We start from the raw sequence: 12,092 nt of genomic DNA on the forward strand, positions 1-12,092 counted from the left end.
CATTTGCTGGACATGATCCAATCGGTGTAATATATTACCCTGATTCCCATTGACTCCAGTTTTGATTCGGTTTCTTAATACCATACTCAGTCAAACTCTGCCTTGTTGTCAAGGACTGTCACATTCTTCTCACTTCTAGAATTCAGATCTTTTGTCTGTTTTTGGACCAAAGCTGTAATGAGATCAGGAGTCTAGTGTTCCTGGCAGAATTAGCATCAGCGAACATGTCATTCCCCTGTAAGAACCACTTGATAGCATTGCCGACATGATCAAGTGGACTAATAAGGTGGTAAATGCCCTTTTTTGTGGTTCTGAACAATTTTCTGTATTCTCAGGTAGATGCCAGTGTTATTATTGTACCAAAAGTTTGGTGAGAAGTATAACAAGTTCTGGAGCATATCTTCAGTATTATTCCTGGAGTGTTGTCAAGGCACATGACCTCAGCAATATCCAGTGCCTTCAGCCTTTCCTTCACTGCTATGTAGTGAATTAAATCAGCTGAAGCTTCATTTCTGTGATGCTGGGGACCTCAGGAGGAGGCCAAGATGGATCATCAACTTGGCACTTCTGGCTGAAGATAGTTACAAAAGTGCTGCTGTTGTTTTTAATTTTCTTTTCAAAAAAGGGCAGAAAGGAACGTGCCTTATTCTCCTCAAGAAATGCTATTCACCACTGCAACCATGGTGCATCAATGGTGGACAAAATGAATGTTTCAGCCAGTGAATGTGGTCCCAAATACATAGACTACCTTTTTTCTGGATGGTGGCTAATGTCTTGGTTTTGCTCAAGCTACATTTGTTAGACAAACGGAGAGTATTCCATCACATACACACTTTGTGTCTTTTAGGTGGAAATCTATTCATGATGCCATTGATTAATACAAGACTAGGGAGTTGGACATCTGTGAAGTTTTGAAACCTATCACGGTTGGTACCCCTTTAACAGAAAGAAAGAAATTATCCCTTTCCAACCTGATGTAGTCTTCTAACTTAGGAATTACATAGAAATCTGTTTTTGTCACTGTATTTACTTTTCTGTAGTCTATATGCAGAATTGAGTGGGTCCATTCAGTTTAGGAACTAACACCACGGGTGAACTCCAGCTTCTTTGTCTGGGTTCGTTCAACTGATTGTACAACAAGATTGCATCTCTGTTTACTGTAGAGCTTGTCTCTCTGGGCTCAACCAATAAGGATGTTGCATCATTAGCGCTAAGTTTCCTGCTTCTGCATTATGTCTAACCTAACATCTTATATCCAGGTGTATAATGACAGATTTCCTTGTTTTCCTAAGTAACCTTACTAGATCTTTCATTTTCCTTCCTGCAAATGCAATAACACCATACCTAAGTCTCCCCGTATTTGTAACTGGCTAATTGAGTGCTAGAGCTGCAACAAAATTGTGACCTTCCAAATTCTCCTTCCACCTCTTATTCTCACTGTCATTTTCCACTACTCTTACCACCTCATAGACTTACTTTTCACTTTCTTCTCTGAGATTATACCACTTCAACATATTCACATGGCATAATCAGTTTTTCTTTCTGTGGTCAGGAATATCTATCAGATAAGTCACTTTACTAAGCCTTCTAGTTGCCTTGTAGGGAGCACTGAATTTTGCTTTCAGACATTCAGCTTGTAAAGACAATAATACCAGTACTTTGTTTCCTACGTGAAACATTTTTGATGTAGCATCCTTACTGCCCATTCCTTCATTTTTGCTTATAAATGTTGAAATGTACTTATGTGACTTCTGGCAAGTGGGAATAGATTGGGTTAGGATATCTGGTCGGCATGGACGAGTTGGACCAAAGGGTCTGTTTCCATTCTGTACATTCTGTATGAGTCTGTCTTTACATGCTTCTGTGTCCCACTGTAGAAACTTAGACATCTCATCCAGCATTCAAGAACTTTTCCTCAATCAGGACTTCTTATCTCATAATTATAGTTCAATTCATACGGACTAAATCCAGGAGATTCAGTTGGGGAATCTCTAATAGTAAACAATAAGAAATCTAAGTTTTTGTCCCAAACCTGTGGGTATTCATATCAATAGGCATTAATCACTGTTTTGAGAGTTTGATGACTTCTCTTCAAAGCTCCCTGTGTTTGTGGATGATAAGAGGAAGATATCAACTATTTTATACCCAGATTGTCCTAAATAGGTTAGAATCTTGGTTAGATTGTATCTCAGTTGGATGTCCACAACTGGTAAAAATCTAAGTTACTGCTGCTTTAGATGTAGTTATCCTCAAAGGAATAGTTTTTTGGAAATTAGGTTGTCATATCCATAATTGAAAGGATAGCTCATGTCATTCTTGGTCATGATCCAAAACAATCTATGAAAACTTCAAAAACTCAGATGCATATTAAAGGTGCCACTTTGGTTACGTGCTGATATAGTCCTAATACTTGACATATTTTACAGAATTGCACTAGGTCCTTCTGAAGTTTTAGCCAGGTAAAATGCCTGTCTTTACTGATGTTTGAGTTTTCAGTATTCCTACATGTCCTACCATAGATACTTCAGATATTACTCATAATATCTCCTTACATATTTGGGTGGCCCCATTCGCTGATGAATAACCATCCATTCCTGATCCACAGATCTGCGAGGGTCTCTCCACTTCATCAGAACTTTATTTTAATGCAATATTACTCTGGAATTCCTTCAGTCTCAGCTTCAGTGTGAGCTGTTTGTACTAACTTACTTAACTCTGGATCTGCTTCTTGACCCTCAGTCAATGAAGACATACCAAATACTACTTTTGAATTATTCCCATCTAAAATAAAATTTCAGCTAATCTAACATGTACTTGGGTCTTTCTTTGATCTCTGGTGATGGATTTTGTTTAGCCATTGCCCTGGTCACCACACCTAGGATAAAAAAACACCTGTAACTTCTGTTTTTTTAATCTCATTCAAACGTTCCGTGATTATCAGGGGAAGTTATAACTTTACTGGAGCTAAATTATTCCTTTTGAACTCGAGTCAAAATTTTTTGCAGTTTCTTAATAACTCCTTAATAATTCACCACACAAGTCCCATTCAAATTATATATGTTGTACAATTAAACTGGGATATACTCTGCACTTACGCCTTTTACTAACATTTTGGCTTTCATTCACAATAGAGGGAAAATATATCCTTTTTCCCACAAAAGAGTTTAGGGAGCTCTTGGTATCCCCTAATATAGTTGTGGCTTCAGCAATATCATTTGAAGCAAAAGAGGTTATCTTCCTATATGACAAAATCCTTTTATATCTCTCATTTGCTTTACTCATATTTTCTGCAATTATGGCTGTTTTTGCCTCTGCTGTTTTGGTTTTAGTTAAAGTTACAATTTGATCTGCGCCATTTTTCTTCCAAATGACCTTTTTGGACTCACTCTGATGAATCCCAGTAAGTTCCATGGGCTCCGCTTGCAACTCGCAGCATTCTGAATGAAGGAAAGTGTCTCACTTTACTGCAATCCAAACACCTCTGAAGAGGAGACTTGTGGCATTCCAGCAGTCCTTTCCTCATCTTGGCTACTTTTCTTCCTCTTACTGTCTGATCCGCTACTCTTCTTGTGTCTTGTGGAGAGGGGGGGGGGGGGAACAAGAATAAAAGGTTCCGTTTTGTGGGTCAGCTCCAATTGTAAGCCATTAATGCTGTTTATCGAATAGTTGCAACTCTGTGCTTAACAACGTAGTTTCTTATCTTCCAGGAGAATGATCCCTCTTAAAGCTTCATATGCAGATATCCAGATACCAAAATTACTTTTCTCAATCCTTTCAAATTCAAGGTTGATTTGTCCAGGCTGTTTCCTTACATTCTGGAACTTTTCTCTTCACTCTTCTGAAATTAACTTGTGCACTCAAAGTAATCTGCATTAAAATGTCATAAATGTTAGAAGCTTCCTCTGATGGTGAAGCATAAATTGCCTGTTCTCTACCATTGCGTCAGCAATATCCAGCTGTCATTTAGCAACTTTATCTGGTTCGCAATTTTCTCAAACAGCATCAAGAATCCTATACACTGTTTTCCTCAAATGTTGGTTGGGTCTGTGGGCTTTAGATTATGACTCATATTTTTCATCGTCACAGCTTACATCAGCATCAGATGGTTCTTTTTTCAAATGTTATCATTTAAAGTTTCATCTCTCTCTCTTTCGAAACTCTAGTTTCCTGAGCCCTCTTTCTCTGTCTTTTCTCTCTGATATTGAAGGTCTTTTAAACGCTAGATCCTTTTGTCTCTGCACTGCTTCAATTCTCTTTTATGTTCAAACTATTTAACTGTAACTCAATGTGAACAGGTACTTGGTGCTGTGTATCTCTATAAAGACTAAATTATTTGTACCTTTTTACGTTTTTAACCCTGGCATACAATTCCACTTCTGGTGGGCTTGCCAATTCAATCAATTTGGCAATTGTGATCTCTTTTTAATTCAACAGGTATAGCTGCTGCACCTTTAGGAAAGCTTTTTCAGCTTTTCATGTGAACTTCCTGGTGTTTATTGTTTTAATGGTTTTCACTTGCTATAATTCCACATCCAATATTTCATTGTCTTTGTTGCAAAATTTCAGACAAGTCTAGTGACTTTTCATAAATATGAGTGATGCATGGAAAATTGATGGAAAATTGAACTTGGCTATTCCTGGACTTGTCACAAATAGAAAATTCCCTTAAAAGCCAAACTGCCCAATCTTACCTAACTGTCTTATTTAGGCTAAATGAGTATGCACACCGATTTTGTTCATTAACAAGAAAATAACTTTATTGCAATCGAGCTGTTTATAATCTGTTCTGAAAAAGAGTTATATTAAACTCAAAAGGTTAAATCTTTCTCTCCACTGATACTACTGTACTTTCTGAGTTTCTCCAGCATTTTCTGTCCTTACTTCAGATTTCCAGTACCTGCAGTATTTTGCTTTTATTTGTTTATAATCAATGGCATGGAAGAAACATGAATTAACTTGTAACTCTATGATTTAAACACTACCCCATTTTAAAATTCCCGGATACATGCAAACAAAAGCAGTAAATGACAAAACCTGGATATTGTGGTGGGAGGGGTGCGATGGAAAAAGAGGGGGAGAAAGGAAGAGAAACACTAGTCTGGACCACAGAAGTTGTTTTTTTGGTTCCTTCCACTTCCTTCAATTCATTGTAAATGAGGTGGGGTTGTTTGACCAGTGCTGCCTTTCATTCACTGGTTGAGAATTTACCCTTTTCAGTGTCTCAAACTTTGTTTCCCCTCTTTTCCATGCAGTAAACAATTTGCAGATACATTTTTACAGAGAAAATGGTGAGTGAGATGCCTGTTCTTCACAGGCTCGATATTCCTGCTATATTGCCTATATACAAGGCTGCAGTCACTGACCCAAAAACCAGTCAGGTAGTTGTTACTCTGCTGAACCCTCCAGAGACCATAACTTCTGGTCAGTTAAAAAATCAATTGGAGGACTGACTCTGGGCAAAACTGCCCTAAACAAGTGCACATGGAGTTGAAATGTTGAGCATTCTCCCCCAATGCTCGAATAAGGCAATATTGTAATACAACTCACAATGAGTTCCAGTAATTTATTTTTAAAATGACAGCATCATTTTTCAGTTTCTTTTGTTTAAAACAATGTCTTTTCACTTTTCACAGTTCAAAAAATAAAAGTGGACTTTACAAGGATGAGTAAAGAATGAAGTTTGATGCATGTAATTGAATACAAGAGTCTGACTAGGGCACATCTTAGGAAGAAAATTGTAAGAGACATTATGTTGGGAAGACTTCAAGGAAGAAGGAAAAAGAAAGTATGGTGGTGGGTGGTTTGAAAATTGAATTAAGTTACAGACAAATAAAAAAGCTAACACAGGACTGAAAGACTACAGTGAGCCACATGAGCTATGGCACACATAACATTGACTAGCATCACTATGGGCTAGTACTTTGAAACAAATTGAAATCATGCATTGCATAATCAGAAATCAGATTTAATATGGTATCTATTATAAAACGCTATTTAATGTTATTTAATACTGCTTCCATGATCTAAAAAGGTAATTAATATGTTTGTATTTTACTACCTCTGCTGCCACTGATGAAGTAATGTTTAGGACTTGTGAATTTTATGCTCTTCCACAATTTCAATTTCATTTCACAGAAGTGATTAAAAACACATTTGTCCTCCATGTTTGAGTGCAAGACTGTCAGCTGCTTAAGTTATTATCTAAAATACCAGTGGGGAGAGCTGAAGACTTTGTCATACTTTGTTTGCCCATTTCTTTTCAGTATCTACTACAGAATATAATAAGAGTGGCACAGCTTTGAGATGAACATAGAGATGCGTAATGTAGAAAGTCTGTTATTAATATCACACTGTCAAATATAATTTTGGGTCCCTGGCTTGACCAGGCTTATACAGTATTTGGAGGATTTAACAAAATTAATCAATAATGTGGATAGTTTGAGAAAGAGAAATTCTGTTGTTTTAACTTCCTACAGTATCACAATTCTTTTATCCTGATGCCTCCATTAGCAGTAATCTTTGTTTACAAAGCCTTTTCTTCCAGCTGTGGTCTTGACTTATTATTTTTACTCTGTTCCACAGCCCAATGGAAGCAGCCAGGGCAAAGTCCATAATCCATTCCTTCCCACTCCAATGTTGCCACCTCCACCTCCTCCACCTATGGCCAGGCCTGTGCCTTTGCCAGTGCCAGACACAAAACCAACTACCACATCTACAGATGGAGGAGCAGCATCACCTACTTCACCCAGTAAGTTTACTTCAGCAAAACCCCTGTAATTGTATCAAAATATGTAATGCCAGCCTTTTCAAGTCAAGCACTAGGTCACTTGTTTTTCATATGAATACATATTTAGACACAAGTTGGTTAAACCTTTGTCTTTCAAAACCTGCTGCCCATCAAAGTCATTTGTCTGAATGGAAAAAATCAGTTTTATTCCTTTCTTCTAATGTGAGGCGTTTTCTTCCTGTGGTTATCTATTTGTTGGCTTCCAGATAAATGCTTTACATTGTACTTACTTTTGTTTCTGTTTGAATTTCTTTTTTTTTTAACTCCGTAAACTACAAAAAAATCCACAAAGTGAAAATTGCTCCATTTTCTTAGTATCGCCTTTCAGAATTGTTCCTTTAATGTGGCAAAGAGCATATCAGCAAAATGCCTTTGTACGTATTGGAGTATTTCTAATTGTCAGCGACCCATTTCTCTCCCATTAAAAGGGAGGCAAGCAGAGAAAAGTAAGACATTTTTGACAATCTATCCAATTTCTAGGTAGGCCTTTAAATAGATCCAACATTGTTCAACAATAACAATAACTTGTACCGTGGAAGTCCTGAAATATTAATTAAGTTATTATGGGGAGGGTTCTCATTATTCCAAAAAGAGGAAAACACCTTTACTTAACTCATCACTGAGTTAAAAGTTGAAATAAAAATAGAAATCTTATTAAGCATTCCAGCTATAACTTGGTTTCACTTTTTTGATTCCAGCATTCACATTGTAATGGACTTCCACTGTTGTAGCACTTTTAAAGTAATGCAACATGTTAAGGTGCTTCATTGAAGCATTGTAAAACCAATTATGACTCCAAATTGTGTAATGCAATATTAGATGAAGTAACCAAAAGCTTGGTCAAAGAGCAAAGGATAATGTAGTGTTTTAAAAAAGGAAAGCAAAGTAGAGTGATGCAGGGAGGGTATTCCACACCTTGAGGCCTAGGAAACTTAAGATACAGCCAGTGGTGGGGCATCAAAAAATGGGGGTTTAGTCAAGAGGCAAGAATTAGATGAGAGCAGATATCTTGGAGGGCTATGGAGCTGGAGGAGCCCACAGAGATAGGGAAGGGCAAGGCATTGGAGGGATTGAAAAATGGATGAAAATGTTAAAAGCGCAGTGTTCCCTATCCAAGAAATGTATTCTGGTATTATATGCTACATTGTGATTTAAATGTGCAAATTGCCAGATATGCCCCTTGCTTTTCTTATGGGGACTACTAAAAGCCACTAAAGGAAATATGTGTTTTTGTCGGTTGTTTTTAAAAGACATTTTAGGGCCAAGAGAAACAATCATGCTCCAAGTTGAAATTCCCATCCACAGATATAAGGGAACTTGATTTTTTTTCTCACTCCTCCACCTTTAGTCAGTATTGTGATATCTAGATTGCACCAATTGTTTCATGTATTGATTCATAGACACATCAAATCATTACCGTGCCAACACATCAGTAATCAGCAGTACACCACACACTGGATAAACTTGGTCTCTGGTGATGTTTGACTGAGATAAGTAATTCGCACAAATCTTCAGATTTTTCCTGGTAATAACATAATCGTAAGAAAGGTTAGAAAACATAAGCACACAATCGATTGTTTGAGGCTTATCCTTAGGACAGTTTTGTTAAAGCACCATACTATCTGTAACCAGCCTGATGGTGATAAAATATAAAGGCAAGCAAATTCTGCCTGCTTGATGAAATCATAGATTGGAAACTGCTATTCTCTAGTGAATCACAGCAACTTTACTATATTTGGACAAAAATAATATGATCTGTAGTAAATTCTGGCTAAATGTAATGAAACATTGTAGAACTCAGCAGAAAATGCTACAGTTATGTTGTTAAAGGCATAAGGGAAAATGGAAAATATAGTTTGCCACCAGTCTAATTGAGGCAATGATGTACTTAAACAACATTATACATTTTTTTTATTCATTATTTGTGGATTTGCCTATGATTAACTACACTTGCCTCCTGGGAATGGTACATATCTTTATTTTTTTCAAAGGTTTATCTTTGCCTATTTTCTTTCCTGCTAAAACTACTTTATTATCTTTGCAATTAAATGGTTGGTTTCCTTACTCTAGTGGTTTATCCCACCACAACTTATTTTCCTGGAGTGACTGATACAATGAGGAACTATTTGTATCTTGACAGCGTTCTGCATTCTACAAGTGGAAAGCCTTGCCAACTCCATTCACTTGTATGCAGCTAAAGAGGAGCAGATGTAGGCACTCAGCCTTTTGAGCTTGCTACGCCATTTAATATGCCCATGACTGATTGTCCAACTCAGTAACCTTACCAACTTTCTCTCTCTACCCTTTGATCCCTTTAGCCTTAAGAACTATATCTAACTCCTTATTGAAAGCATTCAATATTTTGACCTCAATCGCTTTCACAGGCAGATTGTTCCGCAGACTCATCAAACTGCTCATTTCAGTCCTAAATGGCCTCCCATCTCCTTAGACTGTGACCCCTGATTCTGGATTCCCCAGTCATGGGGAACATCCTTCCTGTATTTACGTTGTCTAGTTATGAGATATTCCCCCCGCCCGCCATTCTTCTCAACACACTTGTCCTATAAGGTTTTAAAAACACTACAAGATAGCAATGATAGTTCTGCAGATCTTGGGACTGTTCTTTCATTAGAGAGAGAAGACTAGTGGTGATTTAACCTGAGGGTAACCTCAGCCAGTGTGGAAATAGAACCTACATTTGTTGGCATCATTCTGCATCACAAACCAGCTCTGGAGCCAACTCAGCTAACTGTAGGAATATTACACCACTTAAAATTGGCAACTCTTTGGAGGAAGAATTTGAGAGAGGAATACTTCTGACTGTTACCTGTTGCAACGGAGTAATATTTAGAAACAATTCTCACATTCTTTTACTGCATACTTTTAGTTTTATGAGAAATACCCGAGAAGAAATTTTTACCAATTTATTTTGATGTTGCTACACATAGTCATAAGGGCATTTTTACCCCAATATTTGTGCTTTCTGCTATTAACATCCAGTTGAGCTTCTTTAAATATCACAACCAACTTAGGACAGCATTAGTCTCCCGTAAAACCATTTTTTGGCTCTTATTTCCTTTAATTTAGCTTCCATTATTAATGTAAAACATTGAAAGAGGTAGCACAGGTATAGTTTCAACTGAGAGCTGGAGACAAGTTTTCTTCATTGCTATCTGTTCCAGTTTAATGATAGTTATTTTGCTTTAACGCTTTTTTTTAAACTATTTTCTATAATGAAACATTGCTTTTACTATCCACCTGAGGTGATATTTCCATTTGAATTCTCTTGTCTATGTTTTAGCTCACTTACTCATGTTATTTAATTATTTCTCAGATTCTTACATCACAATAAATGATACTTTCTGTGACCTTTTACATTTATGCTTCCATGTTGATATATCTTGAAAGAAATTTAGTTAAGGAGGATTCTTGTAGTACTGTGGTTATTGCCCTACAAAAATAAGAAAATTGTCTTGCCCATATATGTGATCTTTTGAAGCTGTAGCTTAAGTTTCAAGTCCATTATCAGGTGATTAAAAAGTGAGTACCAGGAATAAGTTTGAGTGACTGTGTCTGTAAACACTGCAGTCTTTCAGTCAGGCTTAAGATGTTTGCTGTTCGTGTGCGACCCACTGCTGCTTCCTGAACGCATGTATCCCTTCCCTTCACAGCCTATTCGACACCCAGCACCTCCCCTGCAAACCGATTCGTGAGTGTTGGACCACGGGATCCCAGCTTTGTAAATATCCCTCAACAGCCACAGGTGGGCAGCTTTGAACCTTTCTGTATTCAGTGTAGCTTTTTGTGATCGTGTATCTCTGTGCAGTGAACATCATTCATTTGCTGCTATCAGACAGCATATTGTTATAGCCTTTGGGGATCTGTCAGAAATGTCTTTATGCTCCACTTGTAAGAGGAAAATGCCTTTTTATTGGAACGTACCGGAAGTCTGCTTACAAGTTGAAAGTAAAATCCATGTGTCCTTTTAGGCTATCTGACATTTGACACTGTTTGAAATGCAAACTTTTCAAAATGAAAAGATGTTGTCTTCCAGCTTATCTTCAGAAAACCCATAAAGTACATTAGCTTGCTAGGTTTACATTCACATTTCTTACTACAATTACTATTTAGGTTTTCTCTGGAAAAGACAAAGTGTTGTATAAATTCTATTTTATACTATAGAAAGCTGCTGGTTTCAGCTGTTTTATAAGTCTTGCATATGGTAGGATTTTATTCTGCATTTTTGAAAGATCTGTATTAACTTAATGGTTTGAAACTAACTTGCTGTATAGATTTTGAAACTTCAACATTATTGATGTACTTAATGTATTTTCAGTTGTGTGCAGAAAAAGCTATAAATTAACACAATCACCCATAAAGTAGAATTAAAGTTCATAACACATCATGCCTACCTTGAGAAAAGCAACATCTGTTTTATTTGACACATTTTTGACACATTTGAATGTAACAATGAGAGAGGGATGCTTTTGATATTACCAGTGTGTAATGAGAGTTGCTGTGAAAGACTATAAAATGGTACCATGTCCAAGTCTGAGTCCAATCTCATCTTACTTACATAGTAAAGCCTCTAAATGTCTTATAAGGATAGTTGTGCAATTTTTCTGACTCAAAGAAAGAGCTTAGTTTCTAGCTGTAAGGACTACTCAGTTAAAAAAATCAACAAGAATCAGGAATTTAATCTAAAATGCTGGTGCTAAAATGTAACGTGTTCTGTCTGCAAAATTCATATCCACTAAAGTTCAGAATTTTTAAAACTTCCACCCTGTATCCATTCTAAACTGATTCTGCTCAAATCCAGTGATTGTTGATGCAATAGTTATGCAAAGTTTTAAGATCACCAGTTGTAGACTAGAGTGCTTTAGCAATTGCAAGATCTATGGTTGACAAATGACATTATGAATGGAAAGTTGAATCTTTTTCATTATTTTAAAATAGAGTCATAGACATCTACAGCATGGAAACAGACCCTTCGGTCCAACCCGTCCATGCCGACCAGATATCCCAACCCAATCTAGTCCCACCTGCCAGCACCCAGCTCATATCCCTCTAAATCCTTCCTATTCATATACCCATCCAAATGCCTCTTAAATGTTGCAATTGTACCAGCCTCCACCACATCCTCTGGCAGCTCATTCCATACACGTACCACCCTCTGTGTGAAAAAGTTGCCCCTTAGGTCTCTTTTATATCTTTCCCCTCTCACTCTAAACCTATGCCCTCTAGTTCTGGACTCCCCGACCCCAGGGAAAACACTTTGCCTATTTACCCTATCCATGCCCCTCAT

The 12,092-nt window shown here is 37.2% G+C and overlaps 1 protein-coding gene across 9 annotated transcripts in view; it reads left to right on the forward strand.

The window, feature by feature from the left end:
* nfia (nuclear factor I/A) overlaps positions 1-12,092 on the forward strand; it is a 732,272-nt gene that overhangs the window by 658,659 nt on the left and 61,521 nt on the right. For 7 of the 9 annotated variants that reach the window (XR_011961149.1, XR_011961150.1, XR_011961147.1 and 4 more), the window contains 2 exons: positions 6,583-6,748; positions 10,459-10,550. Coding sequence is in view for 3 of the 9 variants with exons in the window: in XM_072574236.1 (XP_072430337.1) it covers positions 6,583-6,748; positions 10,459-10,550 (258 nt within the window). In the remaining 6 variants the exon portion in view is untranslated. The remainder of the gene's footprint in view (positions 1-6,582; positions 6,749-10,458; positions 10,551-12,092) is intronic. The other 2 variants (XM_072574238.1, XM_072574239.1) reach the window with 1 other exon arrangement.

This window comes from Chiloscyllium punctatum, chromosome 7, assembly GCF_047496795.1.
Source record: "Chiloscyllium punctatum isolate Juve2018m chromosome 7, sChiPun1.3, whole genome shotgun sequence".
Classification (NCBI taxonomy): domain Eukaryota; kingdom Metazoa; phylum Chordata; class Chondrichthyes; order Orectolobiformes; family Hemiscylliidae; genus Chiloscyllium; species Chiloscyllium punctatum.